Genomic DNA, 22,500 nt, shown 5'->3' with positions numbered 1-22,500 from the left:
CGGAGGGCGTTAAGTGTGTGTGTGTGTGTGTGTGTGTGTGTGTGTGTGTGCGTGTGCGTGTGTGTGCAAAGTAAAAAGGCAATTATACTTATATGATGAGAGTGTGTTGAATATGAAGCTAATGTTTTGGCCACTCGACCTCCACCGTTTACCTTTTTTTTTAACTCCCATATTTTTCGGACTATAAGGCGCACTTTAAATCCTTTTATTTTCTCAAAACTCGACAGTGCACCTTATAACTCGGTGCGCCTAATGTACGGAATCATTTTGGTTGTGCTTACCGACCTCGAGGCTATTTTATTTGGTACATGGCGAAATAAGGGTGACCAGTAGATGGCAGTCACACATAAGAGATACGTGCAGACTGCAGTATAAGTTAAAGTTAAAGTACCAATGATTGTCACACACACACACACACACACACACAATGTGGTGAAATTATTCTCTGCATTTGACCCATCCCCTTGTTCCACCCCCTGGGAGGTGAGGGGAGCAGTGAGCAGCGGCGGTGGCCACGCTCGGGGAATCATTTTTGGTGATTTAACCCCCAATTCCAAACGTTGATGCTGAGTGCCAAGCAGGGAGGTAATGGGTCCTATTTTTATAGTCTTTGGTATGACTCGGCCCAGTTCTTCTTGAATAGTGGGGCGGGCCTTAGGGAATAAGCTTTATCAGTATCAGGCTTCCAACCCCATTTTGAAAATCCATCCATCCATCCATCTTCTTCCGCTTATCCGAGGTCGGGTCGCGGGGGCAGCAGCCTAAGCAGGGAAGCCCAGACTTCCCTCTCCCCAGCCACTTCGTCCAGCTCCTCCCGGGGGATCCCAAGGCGTTCCCAGGCCAGCCGGGAGACATAGTCTTCCCAACGTGTCCTGGGTCTTCCTCGTGGCCTCCTACCGGTCGGACATGCCCTAAACACCTCCTTAGGGAGGCGCTCGGGTGGCATCCTGACCAGATGCCCGAACCACCTCATCTGGCTCCTCTCGATGCGGAGGAGCAGCGGCTTTACTTTGAGCTCCCCCCGGATGACAGAGCTTCTCACCCTATCTCTAAGGGAGAGCCCCGCCACCCGGCGGAGGAAACTCATTTCGGCCGCTTGTACCCGTGATCTTGTCCTTTCGGTCATAACCCAAAGCTCATGACCATAGGTGAGGATGGGAACGTAGATCGACCGGTAAATTGAGAGCTTTGCCTTCCGGCTCAGCTCCTTCTTCACCACAACGGATCGATACAGCGTCCGCATTACTGAAGACGCCGCACCGATCCGCCTGTCGATCTCACGATCCACTCTTCCCTCACTCGTGAACAAGACTCCGAGGTACTTGAACTCCTCCACTTGGGGCAAGATCTCCTCCCCAACCCGGAGATGGCACTCCGGGTTGGGGAGGAGAACATTTTGAAAAGGTGTGCACTAAAACATGCTAATTGCAGCCATTAATCCTAACTAACTTTGCCCATGCTTTATTTTCAGTTTGTTGGCATTTTCCTGTGTGTTATGCTTTAGTTCTGGTCTAGCGCTCTTATTTTGTTTGTATTTTCCTTTTATGGTTTGCACTTCCTGAAGTAACTTGACCCCTGCCTCAGAGCGCTGTTGGGTCCTCCTGATTTGAGTCAATACTCAAACAGCCTTCTTTAGCCAGCCTCGCGCTTTAGTTGGCGCTCGATAATTGACTGCTGCGGTATGCTCTTTGTTCATTTCACGCCTCACCGTAACTTTTAGACTTAGAGTTAGACAAACTTTATTGATCCACAAGGGAAATTGTTCTAGTGTTACCGAGTTTTGAGTTTGGCCGTAGTCTTTTGTGCGCTCCTAGACGCGCCAGTGTTTTGTGTGGCGTTTAACTACAAACCCCGTTTCCATATGAGTAGGGAAATTGTGTTAGATGTAAATATAAACGGAATACAATGATTTGCGAATCATTTTCAACCCATATTCAGTTGAATGCACTACAAAGACAACATATTTGATGTTCAAACTCATAAACTTTTTTTTTGCAAATAATGATTAACTTAGAATTTCATGGCTGCAACACGTGCCAAAGTAGTTGGGAAAGGGCATGTTCACCACTGTGTTACATGGCCTTTCCTTTTAACAACACTCAGTAAATGTTTGGGAACTGAGGAGATACATTTTTTAAGCTTCTCAGGTGGAATTCTTTCCCATTCTTGCTTGATGTACAGCTTAAGTTGTTCAACAGTCCGGGGGTCTCCGTTGTGGTATTTTAGGCGTCATAATGCGCCACACATTTTCAATGGGAGACAGGTCTGGACTACAGGCAGGCCAGTCTAGTACCCGCAGTCTTTTACTATGAAGCCACGGTGATATAACACGTGGCTTGGCATTGTCTTGCTGAAATAATAAGGGGCGTCCATGGTAACGTTGCTTGGATGACAACATATGTTGCTCCAAAACCTGTATGTACCTTTCAGCATTAATGGCGCCTTCACAGATGTGTAAGTTACCCATGTCTTGGGCACTAATACACCCCCATACCATCACAGATGCTGGCTTTTCAACTTTGCGCCTATAACAATCCGGATGGTTCTTTTCCTCTTTGGTCCGGAGGACACGATATCCACAGTTTCCAAAAACAATTTGAAATGTGGACTTTGTGTCAGTCCATCCATTTCTGGGTGTTGTTGATAAACGGTTTTCGCCTTGCATAGGAGAGTTTTAACTTGCACTTACAGACGTAGCGACCAACTGTAGTTACTGACAGTGGGTTTCTGAAGTGTTCCTGAGCCCATGTGGTGATATCCTTTACACATTGATGTCGCTTGTTGATGCAGTACAGCCTGAGGGATCGAAGGTCACGGGCGTAGCTGCTTACGTGCAGTGATTTCTCCAGATTCTCTGAACCCTTTGATGATATTACGGACCGTAGATGGTGAAATCCCTAAATTCCTTGCAATAGCTGGTTGAGAAAGGTTTTTCTTAAACTGTTCAACAATTTGCTCACGCATTTGCTGACAAAGTGGTGACCCTCGCCCCATCCTTGTTTGTGAATTTCATATAATCTACTTTTATACCCAATCATGGCACCCACCTGTTCCCAATTAGCCTGTTGACCTGTGGGATGTTCCAAATAAGTGTTTGATGAGCATTCCTCAACTTTATCAGTATTTATTGCCACCTTTCCCAACTTCTTTGTCACGTGTTGCTGGCATCAAATTCTAAAGTTAATGATTATTTGCAACAAAAAAAAAGTTTATCAGTTTGAACATCAAATATGTTGTCTTTGTAGCATATTCAACTGAATATGGGTTAAAAATGATTTGCAAATCATTGTATTCCGTTTATATTTACATCTAACAGAATTTCCCAACTCATATGGAAACGGGGTTTGTACTTGTCAATTGAAATACTCTTTTACCTGCAAGATGCATTTGTGCTATTTTTTTTGCGACAACTACCGCAAACAAGCGGCCTCGCAAATGTGAAAATGTCCTCATTTTGATGAAAAAAACATAATTAGCACCAAATGTTTTATACATTTTTGTTGTGTAGGTTAAAGTGTTTTATTTACTGTATTGTGCTCCTGAGTTAAGGATGCTCATCAAATTTATTATATTATATATTGAGTTTATTCCCTTTTTTTTACAGTATAAAATAGTTCAAGTCGGTTTACATTTTTTTATAGGTTTAAATAAAAATAGATTTTTTTATTTCAGGCAAATTGATTAATTTAAATACTTTATTATTTTTAAAACTGTCAAATTATGAATCAATATCAATGTTATAAATTATTGACCTGTTTAAGGCTGCAAATACTTCACTTTAAAAATTCCATTTTGAAATATTTTTTGGGGGGAAATATTGCATATTTTGTGTGTTTGCCATATAAAAAACAAAGTTTTCTTTGACAAAAAGGGCCTAAAACAAAAAAAATTAACATGTAAAACTATTAAAAAGTTCAAATGGACCTTATAGATCTGAAGTTGATCTAGACGAGACATAAGCAAAGTAAAAAGTAAAAGTAAAAAAAAAAAAAAGAAAAAGAAAAAAGTATTACTTATTTTTATTTTTAACCCCCAAAAAGTTAAGTGGGACTTTTAGAAATATATATAGATATTGCTAAAAAAAATACTGAAATAAAATCAGTGGTGTTGTGAATTATTGACCTATTTAAGGCTCCAATTAATTCACATAATCTTGGGGGTAAAATATTGCATATTTTGTGTTTTTGCCAGAAAAAAAAAAAAATTTCTTTGACATTAAGGGCATAAAACAAACCAAAAAAACATGAAAAATTAGCAAAAACTTGAAATGAACAGATAGATCTGAAGTTGATCTAGAGATTTAAGCATTGAAAGTTAAAAAATAAAATGAATGACTTATTTTTAACACTTATGAGTGGGACCCTTTTGAATCCCAAATAATTTTAGTGGGACTTTATTATTTTTAAAACTGTCAAATTATGAATCAATATCAATGTTATGAATTATTGACCTGTTTAAGGCTGAAAATACTTCCCTTAAAAATTCTACTTTTAAATATTTTGGGGGGGGAAATATTGCATATTTTGTGTATTTGCCATATAAAAAACTAAGTTTTATTTGACAAAAAGGGCCTAAAACAAAAAAAAAAAACATGTAAAAACTATTAAAAAGTTCAAATGGACTTTATAGATCTGAAGTTGATCTAGACGAGACATAAGTGTTGAAAGTTAAAAAAAAATTGTATGACTTATTTTTAACACTTTTATGAGTGCACCCCCAAAAAGTTTAGTGGGACTTTTAAAAATATTATATTATATATATATATATATATATATATATATATATATATATATATATATATATATATATATATATATATATATATACATACATGCACATGTATATATACTTCTTTGACAAAAAGGGCCTAAAACAAAGAAAAACATGTTAAACTACTAAAAAGTTCAAATGGGCCTTATAGATCTGAAAATGATCTACAAACAGTTTGTAGACGAGACATAAGCGTTGAAAGTAAACAAATAAAAATGTGTTACTTATTTTTAACACTTTTATGAGTGGGGTAATTTTGAACCCCCAAAAAGTTTAGTGGGACTTTTAAAAATATATATAGATATTGCTAAAAAATACTGAAATAAAATCAGTGGTGTTATGAATTGTTGACCTATTTAAGGCTCCAATTAATTCACATAATTTTGGGGGTAAAATATTGCATATTTTGTGTTTTTGCCATATAAAAAACAAAGTTTTCTTTGACAATAAGGGCATAAAACAAACCAAAAAAAACATGGAAAAATAGCAAAAACTTGAAATGAACGGATAGATCTAAAGTTGATCTAGAGATTTAAGTGTTGAAAGTTAAAAAATAAAATGTATGACTTATTTTTAACACTTATGAGTGGGACCCCAAAGAATTTTAGTGGGACATTATTATTTTTAAAACTGTCAAATTATGAATCAATATCAATGTTATGAATTATTGACCTGTTTAAGGCTGAAAATACTTCCCTTAAAAATTCCACTTTTAAATATTTTTGGGGGGGAAATATTGCATATTTTGTGTTTGCCATATAAAAAACTAATTTATCTTTGACAAAAAGGGCCTAAAACAAACCAAAAAAAACATGTAAAAACTATTAAAAAGATCAAATGGAACTTATAGATTTGAAGTTGATCTAGATGAGACATAAGCGTTGAAAGTAACAAAAAAATCGTATGACCTATTTTTAACACTTTCATGACTGCACCCCCAAAAAGTTTAGTGGGACTTTTAAAAAATATATATAGATATTGCTCAAAAATAATACTGAATTAAAATCAGTGGTGTTATCATTTATTGACCTATTTAAGGCTCCAATTAATTCACATCATTTTTGTGGGGAAAATATTGCATATTTTGTTTTTGACGTAAAAAACAGGGTTTTGGCAAAAAGGGCATAACGTATAAAGCAAAACAGAAAAAAACTTCATTAATTTTTTTTTTACATAAAGATTATTTGTGTATTTAATATTGTTTACTTACTATGGTAAAAATATGTATTTATTATTTGTTCACTGTTCTGTTACAGAGAACAATGAAATGGGATAAAATTGGTACGAAATGTATGAAAAGGGGTAGGATTAACTAAGCTCGGCTTCTTCCTGCTCCTTTTCGGACGTGCTGTAATGAAACAACTGGAATTATGTGATGCATTACATTGTATCGTATGCACGTTCCAAATAAACTGAAACTGAACTGAACTGAACACTTGTTAGAATGTATTTATTATTTATGTAGTATGTTGTATGTATTATGTATTATTTATTTATTATTTATTATTTATTTATTATATATTATTATATATAATTCTCAGCCTTCCCGGTAAGGTCTATTCAGGTGTACTGGAGAGGAGGCTACGCCGGATAGTCGAACCTCGGATTCAGGAGGAACAGTGTGGTTTTCGTCCTGGTCGTGGAACTGTGGACCAGCTCTATACTCTCGGCAGGGTCCTTGAGGGTGCATGGGAGTTTGCCCAACCAGTCTACATGTGCTTTGTGGACTTGGAGAAGGCATTCGACCGTGTCCCTCGGGAAGTCCTGTGGGGAGTGCTCAGAGAGTATGGGGTTTCGGACTGTCTGATTGTGGCGGTCCGCTCCCTGTATGATCAGTGTCAGAGCTTGGTTCGCATTGCCGGCAGTAAGTCGGACACGTTTCCGGTGAGGGTTGGACTCCGCCAAGGCTGCCCTTTGTCACCGATTCTGTTCATAACTTTTATGGACAGAATTTCTAGGCGCAGTTAAGGCGTTGAGGGGATCCGGTTTGGTGGCTGCAGGATTAGGTCTCTGCTTTTTGCAGATGATTTGGTCCTGATGGCTTCATCTGGCCAGGATCTTCAGCTCTCACTGGATCGGTTCGCAGCCGAGTGTGAAGCGACTGGGATGAGAATCAGCACCTCCAAGTCCGAGTCCATGGTTCTCGCCCGGAAAAGGGTGGAGTGCCATCTCCGGGTTGGGGAGGAGATCTTGCCCCAAGTGGAGGAGTTCAAGTACCTCGGAGTCTTGTTCACGAGTGAGGGAAGAGTGGATCGTGAGATCGACAGGCGGATCGGTGCGGCGTCTTCAGTAATGCGGACGCTGTATCGATCCGTTGTGGTGAAGAAGGAGCTGAGCCGGAAGGCAAAGCTCTCAATTTACCGGTCGATCTACGTTCCCATCCTCACCTATGGTCATGAGCTTTGGGTTATGACCGAAAGGACAAGATCACGGGTACAAGCGGCCGAAATGAGTTTCCTCCGCCGGGTGGCGGGGCTCTCCCTTAGAGATAGGGTGAGAAGCTCTGTCATCCGGGAGGAGCTCAAAGTAAAGCCGCTGCTCCTCCGCATCGAGAGGAGCCAGATGAGGTGGTTCGGGCATCTGGTCAGGATGCCACCCGAGCGCCTCCCTAAGGAGGTGTTTAGGGCATGTCCGACCGGTAGGAGGCCACGAGGAAGACCCAGGACACGTTGGGAAGACTATGTCTCCCGGCTGGCCTGGGAACGCCTCGGGATCCCCCGGGAGGAGCTGGACGAAGTGGCTGGGGAGAGGGAAGTCTGGGCTTCCCTGCTTAGGCTGCTGCCCCCGCGACCCGACCTCGGATAAGCGGAAGAAGATGGATGGATGGATGGATGGATGACTGAGACCCTTCCAAGTCCCTGGGACTAAACAAAAGGTTGAAAATAAATCCATATATTGTATTGGTTGTGAAAATGAAAAAAATCTAAATGACCCCCGCATGCTTTGATTTTTCAGTGTGCGGCTCTCAAAAGTTGGGACGCCTCCGCTTTAGAGTGTTGGGATGGCGACTTTGTGCCTGTCTGGTTAATAAAGTACTGTAGTAATCTCAAAAGCCTAATGGAGTTATTAACTAATGCGGCGATGGCATCAAGCAGTGTTTGGTTGGTTTAAAAAAAATACCTCGTCAAGCCAGCGCCTCGGCTGACTTTTTATGTTTATGAGCTTTGATTGCCTCCCGAATGCGGCGCCAGCTAATTAAAAAATGCACAAGAGCGTGTGGGAGGCGACACCTGTGCTGGCTGAACAAAAAAAAGAAAAAAAAAGCTCAATTCATTAATGTGGCTTTTATCCTCCACCGCAGGTTAACAAGACAGAGGACAAGTCGCTGGAGGAGCGAGGACGCATCATGATTTCCCTCAAGTACAACACCCAGAAGTCCTGCCTGGTGGTGGGCATCATTCGCTGCGCTCACCTGGCCGCCATGGACGCCAATGGCTTCTCCGACCCCTACGTTAAAACGTGAGTCTGCCTGGCAACAACAAGGACAGGACGTACAAAAAAATATTGGGACACTTCCCTGCACCAGGAGGACTGTGGTCAAAGGTCATAGATTCGCTTTCTTCTCATTTGGAACACTAAAAACGACATTTAGATCATTGATTACAAATTATTAAGTCCTTAAGAGGTGGACAATGTTAATTATTTGGCGACATTAGGATATTCTAAAGGGCCAGAATTATGATGTATCGGGAAAAGTACGTAATCGTCACTGCCAATGAATGCCTTTTAATGCCCATCACAAACGTTGTAATACAAAACCCAAAACCAGTGAAGTTGGCACGTTGTGTAAATGGTAAATAAAATCATTTTCTACTTATATTCAATTGAATAGACTGCAAAGACAAGATATTTAATGTTCGAACTAGGAAAACGTGTTTTGTTTTTTTTGCAAATAATCATTAACTTAGAATTTAATGGCAGCAACACATTGCAAAAAAGTTGGCATTTTTACCACTGTGTTACATGGCCTTTCCTTTTAACAACACTCGGTAAACGTTTGGGAATTGGTAGAACCATTTTTGAGAGCTTTTCAGGTGGAATTCTTTCCCATTCTTGCTTGATGTACAGCTTAAGTTGTTCAACCGTCCGGGGGTCTCCGTTGTGGTATTTTAGGCTTCGTATAGCGCCACACATTTTCAACGGGAGACAGGTCTGGACTACAGGCAGGCCAGTCTAGTACCCGCACTCTTTTACTATGAAGCCACGCTGTTGTAACACATAGCTTGGCATTGTCTTACTGAAATAAGCAGGGGCGTCCATGATAACGTTGCTTGGATGGCAACATATGTTGCTCCAAAACCTGTATGTACCTTCCAGCATTAATGGTGCCTTCACAGATGTGTACGTTACCCATGTCTTGGGCACTAATACAACCCCATACCCTCACAGATGCTGGCTTTTCAACTGTTCCTCCTTCATGCCGTTCACACACGCTGTATTTATTTTTGTCCCACAGCTGACAAGTGGCTAGCAGCTAATTACAGTGTGTGTCTCCATACACAGTACAACAAAAATAATTATCCCCATTACGGAAAATAATCTACATTTCTTAGTGTCATTATCACATTATCAAGTACCTCAAAGTCGCATCAGCCGCAGCCCAGATGTAAAATTACGATATAAACACCAGAGAATTATATCGTTTTATGTCGTATTACGATCGTTCACGTCAAATACAAAAACTGTTAGTAAAGTTGTAGTCTATTCGAAACAATTTTTTCTTTGTGTCTTAATGCGCTTAAAATACATCAAAACACTTAAATAAAAACATTTAAAAAGTATATTTAATATAATACATTTTAGAATAAATACATAGATGCATTTATTTATTAATTTAAACACATTTTAAAACAAATAAAATAAAATGAATAAATAAATGTGTTTATTTATTTAAATAAAACTGTATGCGTAGTTTTTGGTCATGGAATTGTCTTTTCATAAAGAGAATTGAAAAACCCAAAAACTATTGGTTTATTAGATTTTTTTTTTTAAACGCAAAAAAATACAATTGAAAAACTAAATATATGTTTTCACATATAAACACAGGATACGTCACCACACTGTTTTTTTCCCTACATGCCAGTCTGAGAGCTCGCGTTTAAATAGCAACTGTCATACAAGTGTAAAAGGAAGTTTATCGCGTATAATAGTTTTTGGATTATGACAAAAGGTCTGGTTTTGGTCATTATTTTCAATTCTGCTGACTAACCATAACATTTTTGTTATATGAAATGTAAAATGTAAATCTGACCATTTTTTTAGATGTGGTTATTGCTCTTCGGCACAGAAAAAGAAGGAACGCTTTGTTTTTCAGTTTTAGTTTTTGTGTTTCAAAACAAAATACAAATATAAATAAAGTTGGGGGTTTTTTTGTTGTTGTTTTTAAATTCCTATTTATGAAAAGAAAATCTAATAACCAAAACATACACGGCCCGTGTACCTTCCGTTCATTCTATTTCCAATTCTTAAATGCAAATCAAAAAACAAATTTCAGGCCATTTTTTTCTATTTTAATTTGTAAAATAGAAGTTGGACAACTATTTAATGACGTTTTTTTTTAAACTACCGTATTTTTCAGACTATAAGTCGCAGTTTTTTTCATAGTTTGGCCGAGGGTGCGACTTATACTCAGGAGCGACTTATGTGTGAAATTATTAACACATTACCGTAAAATATCAAATAATATTATTTAGCTCATTCACATAAGAGACTAGACGTATAAGATTTCATGGGATTTATCGATTAGGAGTGACAGATTTTTTGGTAAACGTATAGCAGGGGTGCTCATTACGTCGATCGCGAGCTACCAGTCGATCATGGAGGGTGTGTCAGTCGATCACCAGCCAGGCATTAAAAAAATAGTCCTAAAAATGAGCGATCATAAATCTTCACTATGACGCCACTTTCGTCACTTGATTGACATTCACGGCACCCGAGGGTCTTCTGAGATGAGCTTGTGCACAAGCTAGCAAGCTACGGAGTTTGCCAACAATGTATTTCTTGTAAAGTGTATACAAAAGAGTACGGAAGCTGGATGAATAAGATGCCAAAAACCAACCACTTTCATGTGGTATTGGACAGAAAGGAGGACTTTTTTTCTCCTCCATTCGAAAATGTGGACGTTATCACTACTGTCTGATTCCAATCAATGCAAGTCATCAGAATCAGGTAATACACCAACTTATATTCTTGTCTTCATGAAAGAAAGGAATCTATATGTGTTAAACATGCTTGTATTATCTTTAAACACCTTTAACTTATTAACAATATTAACTATATGTGTTAAACATGCTTGTATTATCATTAAACACCTTTGACTTGTTAACAATATTAACTATATGTGTTAAACATGATTGTATTATCTTTAAACACCTTTAACTTGTTAACAATATTAACTATATGTGTTAAACATTCTTGTATTATCATTAAACCCCTTTAATTTATTAACAATATTAACTATATGTGTTAAACATGCTTGCATTATCTTTAAACACCTTTAACTTATTAACAATATTAACTATATGTGTTAAACATGCTTGTATTATCATTAAACACCTTTAACTTATTAACAATATTAACTATATGTGTTAAACATTCTTGTATTATCATTAAACCCCTTTAATTTATTAACAATATTAACTATATGTGTTAAACATGCTTGCATTATCTTTAAACACCTTTAACTTATTAACAATATTAACTATATGTGTTAAACATGCTTGTATTATCATTAAACACCTTTAACTTATTAACAATATTAACTATATGTGTTAAACATGCTTGTATTATCATTAAACACCTTTAACTTATTAACAATATTAACTATATGTGTTAAACATGCTTGTATTATCATTAAACACCTTTAACTTGTTAACAAAAACATATACTTCATAAATAAGTAAATATAAATTATATATATATGAATGAGGTAGATCCCCACGACTTGATCAATTGAAAAGTAGTTCGCCTGCAGAAAAAGTGTGAGCACCCCTGACGTATAGCATGTTCTATATGTTATAGTTATTTGAATGACTCTTACCATAATATGTTACGTTAACATACCAGGCACCTTCTCAGTTGGTTATTTATGCCTCATATAACGTACACTTATTCAGCCTGTTGTTCACTATTCTTTATTTATTTTAAATTGCCTTTCAAATTTCTATTCTTGGTGTTGGGTTTTATCAAATAAATTTTCCCAAAAAATGCGACTTATACTCCACTGCAAATTACATATGTTTTTTTCCTTCTCTGTTATGCATTTTCGGCCGGTGCGACTTATACTCCGGTGCGACTTATACTCCGAAAAATACGGTACAATAGGACTCCTGCTGAACAAAGATGCTAAAAACATGCTAAACACAAAGGAAAAGCGAAAATACTGCCTCCGGTTCAATTTGTCATCACACAGATAACCACGCTAGAGATACGCGGTTTGCGGACACAACCGCGGAGTCCGCGGATTATCCGCGGATTATCCGCGGATCGGGCGGATGAAATTAAAAACAATAAGATTTTATCCGCTCGCGGGTCGGGTCGGGCGGATTAATTAGATATTTTTTTTATTTTTTTATTTTTTTTGCGGGTGGCAGTTAAACCAATTCGGAAATATATATACATAGTTAAATGTTGTTACCCACATACGAAAAACGAGCAGGCACCTGCTGCATATGCCACAACAGAAGAAAAAAAAATAAAAGAGATGGACACTTTTACGGAGCGGAGAAGGGACGCCTCGCCGGGGTCCGGGACCGAGGCCCCTTCCCCCGAGAGGGCCCCACCGGGAGCCGTAGCTGAGGAGATCCGCGAGAAGGGCCCGACGCACGTCCAGGGTCACTACCGCGCCCACCGCACCGACACCCCGCCTCGTCCGCTTTCGCAGTGCGCTCACGAAAGGGGTGGGGCTCACCCTGGTTGATATAGAGAGCAGGACAGTGGCCATGGAATTTCATTTAAGGTTTGTGATAAACCATCAAACTCATTCGTTAAAAGGACTCTATAGTAATATAAAGCAAATTTTTCTGGACATTATCATGCAAGAAAAGTTTATTTTTGGGATCGCGATCACCGCGTAATGATTTTTAAAGGTTGCATTACATTATTAACTGTCCCATGTGATCAGCCAGTGCGATTGGAAGTCCATGCTCAATTATTGCCTCCGTAAATAAAACTTCGGCATTTATCACATCCAAAGAATCTGTTTGGGCGACGAAAAACGTTGAAAGTTTTCCACTTGTATCGCTAGCAACGGCATTAGACTTGTGTTTTTTTTGTCCCAACGTAGTCTTTTACATCGCTAATTCCTCCGTGTCCGATCGAAAAATCTTGTCTGCACAAGGTGCAATTCGCGTAGTTTTCACCCTTTTTTTTTTTTTTTAATTAATATTAGATATATAACAACGGGCGGATGGCGGGCGGGTGCAGTTCTGATCAAACGTTACATCGGGTGGATGGCGGATGGTTGACGACTTTCTGACGCGGTTGCGGATGAAATAAATTGCCTATCCGCGCATCTCTAAACCACGCATTTTTGCATTTTGGATTAACATTTTTTTTTAATTTTTGTGTTTATCTGGAAAAATTTAAATCCATACAAGAAAAACAGCAGAAAATCCAATTATATGGCAATAATTTAATGAAAATCAACCCTTTTTTGTTTGTTTTCAAATCTGCTATACAGTATATAATAAAAATCCAAAAAACGGTCCTAATTCTGTTTTTTGATTTGCGTTTCAGAATTTGGAAATAGAATGAACGGAAGGTACACGGACCATATACTTACTTTATAAGCACTTTTTGGGAACATTCAACAGTATCGTGATGACAATGATAACCACGAAATGACATTTACATTTTAAATCGTTACATCCTTAAAGGTAACATAATACAAATGGTTCAAACCAGGCGCAAAATGTAATCATTTGTTCCTTATCCCATTGTGGACATTTCCTGAAAGTTTCATGAAAATCCGCCCTTAGGTTTTTGAGTAAATTACTAACTATTTTCCCGAAGGATTAGTAAAGTTCCAATCTATTTATCTGCTAACAGACAAATAGAAACCCCAGCACGCACAAGACATTGATACAACGTTGTGTTGTCCCAATACCAATATTTTGGTACCTGTAGAAAAATGTATTTCGATACTTTTCGGTACTTTGATACTTTTCTAAATAAAGGGGACCACAAAAAATTGCATTATTGGCTTTATTTTAACAAAAAATTTGACGGTTCATTAAACATATGTTTCTTATTGCAAGTTTGTCCTTAAATAAAATAGTGAACATACAAGACAACTTGTCTTTTAGCCCGTCCGAACCAAAATCCCACCCCCAGGATTGTAAATAAGGTAAATAATTCAATGTATACAGGTAAAAGCCAGTAAATTAGAATATTTTGAAAAACTTGATTTATTTCAGTAATTGCATTCAAAGAGTGTAACTTGTACATTATATTTATTCATTGCACACAGACTGATGCATTCAAATGTTTATTTCATTTAATTTTGATGATTTGAAGTGGCAACAAATGAAAATCCAAAATTCCGTGTGTCACAAAATTAGAATATTACTTAAGGCTAATACAAAAAAGGGATTTTTAGAAATGTTGGCCAACTAAAAAGTATGAAAATGAAAAATATGAGCATGTACAATACTCAATACTTGGTTGGAGCTCCTTTTGCCTCAATTACTGCGTTAATGCGGCATGGCATGGAGTCGATGAGTTTCTGGCACTGCTCAGGTGTTATGAGAGCCCAGGTTGCTCTGATAGTGGCCTTCAACTCTTCTGCGTTTTTGGGTCTAGCATTCTGCATCTTCCTTTTCACAATACCCCACAGATTTTCTATGGGGCTAAGGTCAGGGGAGTTGGCGGGCCAATTTAGAACAGAAATACCATGGTCCGTAAACCAGGCACGGGTAGATTTTGCGCTGTGTGCAGGCGCCAAGTCCTGTTGGAACTTGAAATCTCCATCTCCATAGAGCAGGTCAGCAGCAGGAAGCATGAAGTGCTCTAAAACTTGCTGGTAGACGGCTGCGTTGACCCTGGATCTCAGGAAACAGAGTGGACCGACACCAGCAGATGACATGGCACCCCAAACCATCACCCAACCATGCAAATTTTGCATTTCCTTTGGAAATCGAGGTCCCAGAGTCTGGAGGAAGACAGGAGAGGCACAGGATCCACGTTGCCTGAAGTCTAGTGTAAAGTTTCCACCATCAGTGATGGTTTGGGGTGCCATGTCATCTGCTGGTGTCGGTCCACTCTGTTTCCTGAGATCCAGGGTCAACGCAGCCGTCTACCAGCAAGTTTTAGAGCACTTCATGCTTCCTGCTGCTGACCTGCTCTATGGAGATGGAGATTTCAAGTTCCAACAGGACTTGGCGCCTGCACACAGCGCAAAATCTACCCGTGCCTGGTTTACGGACCATGGTATTTCTGTTCTAAATTGGCCCGCCAACTCCCCTGACCTTAGCCCCATAGAAAATCTGTGGGGTATTGTGAAAAGGAAGATGCAGAATGCCAGACCCAAAAACGCAGAAGAGTTGAAGGCCACTATCAGAGCAACCTGGGCTCTCATAACACCTGAGCAGTGCCAGAAACTCATCGACTCCATGCCACGCCGCATTAACGCAGTAATTGAGGCAAAAGGAGCTCCAACCAAGTATTGAGTATTGTACATGCTCATATTTTTCATTTTCATACTTTTCAGTTGGCCAACATTTCTAAAAATCCCTTTTTTGTATTAGCCTTAAGTAATATTCTAATTTTGTGACACACGGAATTTTGGATTTTCATTTGTTGCCACTTCAAATCATCAAAATTAAATGAAATAAACATTTGAATGCATCAGTCTGTGTGCAATGAATAAATATAATGTACAAGTTACACCTTTTGAATGCAATTACTGAAATAAATCAAGTTTTTCAAAATATTCTAATTTACTGGCTTTTACCTGTATACTCTGATGATTAACTTGTGTGGTGACTGTATTATGCTGATAGTATATATTTGTACCATGAATTGATTTACGTGGACCCCGACTTAAACAAGTTGAAAAACTTATTGGGGTGTTACCATTTAGTGGTCAATTGAACGGAATATGTACTTCACTGTGCAATCTACTAATAAATGTTTCAATCAATCAAAAAAAACTGAACATGAAATACATTGAAAAGAGTCACTTCTAGTGCGTGACTCACGTTCTTCCAAAGACATTTCTCAATGCGGAGGTGCAAACCAGTCATAATAAATGTATTTTTAGTCCGCGCACAATGCACTGCCATGGATTAGCAGAAGGGTTTTTTTTTTCCTGAAATGAGGCAAGAGTACCTGTAATTAAAAGCCACGCTGAGACGCCGCACGCAGATGCAATTTGAAGGACAGTCCTTTTTTTATATATATATATATATATATATATATATATATATATATATATATCGCACCTAAGCATTTCCCCTCGTCTTTCATCCGGCTGAGCAATGAAAGTGCAATTAATTTCCGACACCGCTGTGCACACCTCCTGAACAAAAGGCGCTTGGAGAGAAGCGAGGGTCTGGCGACGATTTTTTCCAACAGTTTTCGGGTGCGAAAAAAAAATCTCCGTGGAGCTTGAAGGACACGCCGACAAATAATAGATTATACCTTTACTGGCTGAAGCGATAGGAAGAGTTTATTTTGATGTTGTTTGTCGTGTGTTGCCACCACATGAGAGTTAAAGTGTGGTGACGTACTGTAACTTAGCAGTACTATTACAACAATGTGTCACTACACGATATTACCAACGCTACAGTATATTCTTTTTTTTTAACATGTTCTGGTTGATAGTACGCAACAGGCTAAATATTACATTTTATTATTAAATAGAGAATGTTAAAAAAATGCCGGAAAACAAATATAACTAGATGAGGCAATTCCTGAAGGAATTGCGTGTGAATGCTCCGATGCTGAAGTTGAACTGAAATGCTGACAGAATGTAGTATGAATGTTTGTATGTTGGAATGGTTTGAATGTTGAAATTGTTTGATTGTTGAAAAGCTGATGCTGAACTGAAATGCTAATGGAATGTAGGACATACTTGCCAACCCTCCCGAATTTTCCGGGAAACTCCCGAAATTCAGCGCCTCACCCGAAAACCTCCCGGCACAAATATTCTCCCGAAAATCTCCCGATTTTCAGCCGGAGCTGGAGGCCACGCCCCCTCCAGCTCCATGCGGACCTGAGTGAGGACAGCCTTTTTTCAGACGGGAGGACAAAAGGGTGACAAGAACTAAATCATCCAGACTAGAGATAAATTATGTTTATCTTACCTAAAAATAAATATATTTATTAATTTAAAAAAAAAAAAAAACGAAATACATTTTTACAATATTTTGCTAAAAACATCAAAATTAATTGTATTTTTATTTGTATTTTTTCTGACTCCTTATTACATCCAGCCATAGAATTATACCGGTACATTAAAATAAACACATTTGAAATAATTAATTTTAAATTATCATAATAATTCATTTAAAATGACCATATTTAATTATTAAAATGATTGCTTGTTTATCAACAACTTTACCATTTTATTCATTACAATTTGAAACCCTCAGAAGCCAAGTTATCTTATATTCATGTTATATTTATGCAAGTTTGAAGTATCAATTATCTAAACACAGATTTGTTTGCATATTTTCAGGATGTATATATATATATATATATGTCAATATACTCCTCCCCTCTTAACCACGCCCCAACCACGCCCCGACCACGCCCCCACTCCCCACCCCCCCACCTCCCGAAATCGGAGGTCTCAAGGTTGGCAAGTATGATGTAGGATGAATGTAGAAATGGTTTGAATGTTGAAATCGTATACAAACACTGAAATGGTTTGAACATTGGAATGGTTTGAATGTTAAAGGGGAACATTATCACAATTTCAGAAGGGTTAAAACCATTAAAAATCAGTTCCCAGTGGCTTATATTATTTTTCTAAGTTTTTTTCAAAATTTTACCCATCACGCAATATCCCTAAAAAAAAGCTTCAAAGTGCCTGATTTTAACCATCGTTATATACACCCGTCCATTTTCCTGTGACGTCACATAGTGATGCCAACACAAACAAACATGGCGGATAGAACAGCAAGTTTATAGTGACATTAGCTCGGATTCAGACTCGGATTTCAGCGGCTTAAGCGATTCAACAGATTACGCATGTATTGAAACGGATGATTGTAGTGTGGAGGCAGGTAGCGAAAACGAAATTGAAGAAGAAACTGAAGCTATTGAGCCATATCGGTTTGAACCGTATGCAAGCGAAACCGACAAAAACGACACGACAGCCAGCGACACGGGAGAAAGCGAGGACCAATTCGGCGATCGCCTTCTAACCAACGATTGGTATGTGTTTGTTTGGCATTAAAGGAAACTAACAACTATGAACTAGGTTTACAGCATATGAAATACATTTGGCAACAACATGCACTTTGAGAGTGCAGACAGCCCAGTTTTCATCAATTAATATATTCTGTAGACATACCCTCATCCGCTCTCTTTTCCTGGGGGTCTGGCAGAAGATTTCTTTGACTTTATCGTTGGAAATGCATCTGCTTTGAGTGTCGCAGGATATCCACACATTCTTGCCATCGCTGTCGTAGCATAGCTTTCGTCGGTAAAGTGTGCGGAACAAACGTCCAATTTCTTGCCACTTTTGCATATTTGGGCCACTGGTGCAACTTGAATCCGTCCCTGTTCGTGTTGTTACACCCTCCGACAACACACCGACGAGGCATGATGTCTCCAAGGTACGGAAAACAGTCGAAAAAAACGGAAAATAACAGAGCTGATTTGACTCTGTGTTTAAGAAAATAGCGGATTGCTTCCCGATGTGACGTCACAGGGCGAATAATAGAAAGGCGTTTAATTCGCCAAAATTCACCCATTTAGAGTTCGGAAATCGGTTAAAAACATATATGGTCTTTTTTCTGTAACATCAAGGTATATAGTGACGCTTATATAGGTCTGGTGATAATGTTCCCCTTTAAAGAGTTTGAATTTCAAAGGAAACCGGAATTTGGCTTGAAACTTGGGGAAAGTGTTAGTTTGAAAGTCCAGGATGAGTGGAATGTGTTGATGTTGGATTGGTTTGAATAGGATGAAAAATGTGGGAATTGTGCGAACTTGGAAAAATGGCCCATTTATTTCAATGAGAACTTCTTGGACTTTTGGGAAAAGCGGGATTTTTTTGAAAATGATTAGGAGCATGAATGTCCTGAATGAGAATTGGTTGGTGTTGGAATAGTTTAAATCAGTCAAGAAATGGTGAAGTAGTAACAGTTTTTTTACTTGAGAAATGGTATGATGGAATTCCTGGAATTTCGGTAAAACCGGGAATGTTTCTAGTTCCTAAATCTACTTGTTTTTTTGTCCTGACTAAGAAAAATGTTTTGATGGTGGAACAGTTCAAAATGGGATGAAAAATGTAAAAAGAGTAGTCAAACGAAAACTGTTGGAAATAGGGTTAGAAAAAAAACAGGAATTCCTGGAAATTTGTTGATTGTGGTAAAATGGCAGTTTGAATGTCTAGGATGAGTTGAATGTGTTGATGTTGGAATGGTTTGAATGGGTTGAAGAATTTGGGTATTGTGGAAGTTTGAAAACTGGACAATTCATTTTGAATGGGGAAAATGAAATTTAAAAAAAGGAATTATGGGAAATCCTGGAATTCTTTTAGAATTGTTGGAGTAGAGCACACAATTTCCAAACAGGCTGAACATTTTGAAGTTGGAACAGTTGGAATCAGATGAAAAATGTGGGAATTGTGGAACTTTGAAGAATGTCCCATTGATTTCAATGGGAATTTACAAAACAAATTTGGGAATTTCGGGAAAAGCGGGAATTTTTTTTGAAAATGTTAAAAGACTTGAATGTTCTGAATGGGTTGAAATGGTCGGTGTTGGAATTTTTCAAATCGGTCGAGAAATGTTGAGGTACTAACAATTTTAATTGAGAAATGGTATTAAGGAATTTCAGGAAAAAAGGGGATTTTTCAAGTTCAAAAAACAACTTTGTTTTTTTTCCTGATCAAGAGGAATGATTTGATGGTAAAACGGTTGAAATGGGTTGAAAAATGTGGGAGGAGTAGTCGCCAGAAAAAAGGGTGAAAAAACAGGACTTCTGGGAATTCCTGGAATTTTTTTTAACTTGAAAAAAATGATAATTTGAATGTCCAGGATGAGTGAAATATGTTGAGGGTGGAATGGTTTGAATCGCTGGAAAAATGTGGAAATGGTGAAAGTTTGAAAAATGGCCAATTTATTTTAAATGGGGAAAAATGTCCCGGAAAACCTGGAGTTCTGGGAAATCTGGGAATTTTGGGAATTTGTCAAGGGAAAGCCAGCGATTCCTGAATAGGCTGAACAGTGTGAAGTTGGAACAGTTTGAATCGGATGAAAAATGTAGACGTAGAGCGCGCCAAAATCTGGAGAAGAAGAAGAACTAGAAGAGGCAATTCCTGGAGGAATTGCGTGTGAATGCTCCAATGCTGAAGTTGAACTGAAATGCTGACAGAATGTAGTATGAATGTAAGAATAGTTTGAATGTTGGAATGGTTTTAATGTTGAAGAGTTTGAATTTCCAGGAAAAACGGAATTTGGTTTGGAACTTGGGAAAGTGTTAGATGGAATGTGTTGATGTTGGAATGGTTTGAATAGGTTGAAAAATGTGGGAATTGTGGAAGTTTAAAAAATGGACAATTCATTTTGAACGGGGAAAATATCCCAGAAAACTGGGAATTCTTTGAAATCCGGGAATTTTCTTAAATTGTTGAAGGTGAGCACACAATTTTGAACAGGCTGAATATTTTGGAATTCAAACGGTTTGAATGTGATGAAAAATGTAATAGAATAGAAATTTGGGAATTTTGGGAAAGGCGGGAATTTTTTGGAAAATGTTAAAAGACTTGAATGTTCTGAATAAGCTGAAGGGGTTGGTGTTGGAATTTTTTTAAATTGGTCAAGAAATGCTGAAGTACTAAAAATTTTAATTGAGAAATGGTATTAAGGAATTCCTGTAATTTCGGGAAAACCGGGAATTTTTCCAGTTCAAAGAACCACTTTGTTTTTTTCCTAATTAAGAGGAATGATTTGGCGGTGGGACGGTTGAAATGGGTTGGAAAATGTGGGAGGAGCAGTCGCCAGAAAAAAGGGTGAAAAAAGGTTTGAAAAAAACGTGAATTCTGGGAATTCCTGGAAAAAAAATTAACTTGAAAAAAATGATAATTTGAATGTCCAGAATGAGTGAAATATGTTGAAGGTGGAATGGTTTGAATCGCTGGAAAAATGTGGAAATGGTGGAAGTTTAAAAAATGGACAATTCATTTTGAACGGGGAAAATGTCCCAGAAAACTGGGAATTCGTGGAAATCCGGGAATTTTTTTTAAATTGCTGAAGGTGAGCACACAATTTTGAACCGGATGAATATTTTGGAATTGAAACGGTTTGAATGGGATGAAAAATGTGGGAGTTGTGGAACTTTGAAAAATGTCCCTTTCTTTTCAATGGGAATTTCAACAGAATTTCGGGGAATTTCGGGAAAAGCGGGAATTTTTGGAAAAATGTTAAAAGGCTTGAATGTTCTGAATGAGTTGAAATGGTTGGTATTGGATTTTTTTCAAATCAGTCGAGAAATGGTGAAGTACTAACATTTTCAATTGAAAAATGGTATTAAAGAATTTCGGGAATTTCGGGAAAACCGGGAATTTTTCCAGTTCAAAAAACAACTTTGTGTTTTGTCCTAATTAAGAGGAATGATTTGATGGTGGAACGGTTGAAATGGGTTGAAAAATGTGGGAGGAGTAGTCGCTAGAAAAAAGGGTGAAAAAAAGGGTTTGACAAAACGGGAATTCTGGGAATTCCTGGAATTTTTTTTGTCCAGGATGAGTGAAATATGTTGACGGTTGAATGGTTTGAATCGTTGGAAAAATGTGGAAATAGGGAAAGTTTGAAAAATGGCCAATTCATTTTAAATGGGAAAAATGTCCTGGAAAACCTGGAATTCTGGGAAATCTGGAAATTTGTCAAAGGAAAGCCTGCGACATTATCTCCTACTGCTGCGAAATATGAAGTCATTGGAAAGTCTCTCTCTCTCTCTCTCTCTCTCTCTCTCTCTCTCTCTCTCTCTCTCTCTCTCTCTCTCTCTCTCTCTCTCTCTCTCTCTCTGCTGGAGGGTCAGTCGCTTCATTAGGCCACAGCAATCACATCCGCCGTCCACCTATCCTCATCGACAAAGCTTCCGTGGGGACGCTTGCGAGCCAAATTTGACATCTGCGTGGGTCCATAAAGAAAAGGGAGAAAATACAGGAATGGCTGGCAGCGTCGAGAAACCGCACATGAAAACGTGTCAAATAAAAAGGATGGCAGAACAACAGACGGTATTTTGTGACGTAATGCTTGTGTTGGAGGAAGGGCTGAACCACAGCTCCCTCTAGTGGACGGAACAACACAACAGTTTTGACTCCGCCATACTGAATGAGGCATTTCATTGTTGTACTGTACTCATGACATGTACAATTTTACAGCATCACTATTATTATTGATAATCATCATTTTTATTATTATTACTAGTATTATTCTTTTTATTCATCATTTTTATTATTAATAGCCTTTTTAGTCCTTCCCCTTTTCCATTTCTCACTAATCAATAACACGTATGTTCACTTGCTGTACTAAAGTAAATCAATCAATTAATATG

General features: G+C 38.2%; 1 protein-coding gene across 4 annotated transcripts in view; it reads left to right on the top strand.

The window, feature by feature from the left end:
- Window positions 1-22,500, top strand: part of doc2b (double C2-like domains, beta) — a 367,984-nt gene that overhangs the window by 323,033 nt on the left and 22,451 nt on the right. For all 4 annotated transcript variants that reach the window (XM_061962748.2, XM_061962749.2, XM_061962747.2 and 1 more), the window contains one exon: window positions 8,072-8,229. In XM_061962748.2, coding sequence (XP_061818732.2) covers window positions 8,072-8,229 — 158 coding nt within the window. The remainder of the gene's footprint in view (window positions 1-8,071; window positions 8,230-22,500) is intronic.

The sequence above is a fragment of the Nerophis lumbriciformis genome, linkage group LG09 (assembly GCF_033978685.3).
Source record: "Nerophis lumbriciformis linkage group LG09, RoL_Nlum_v2.1, whole genome shotgun sequence".
NCBI classification, from domain to species: domain Eukaryota; kingdom Metazoa; phylum Chordata; class Actinopteri; order Syngnathiformes; family Syngnathidae; genus Nerophis; species Nerophis lumbriciformis.
This window is presented reverse-complemented; position numbering and strand designations above follow the sequence as displayed.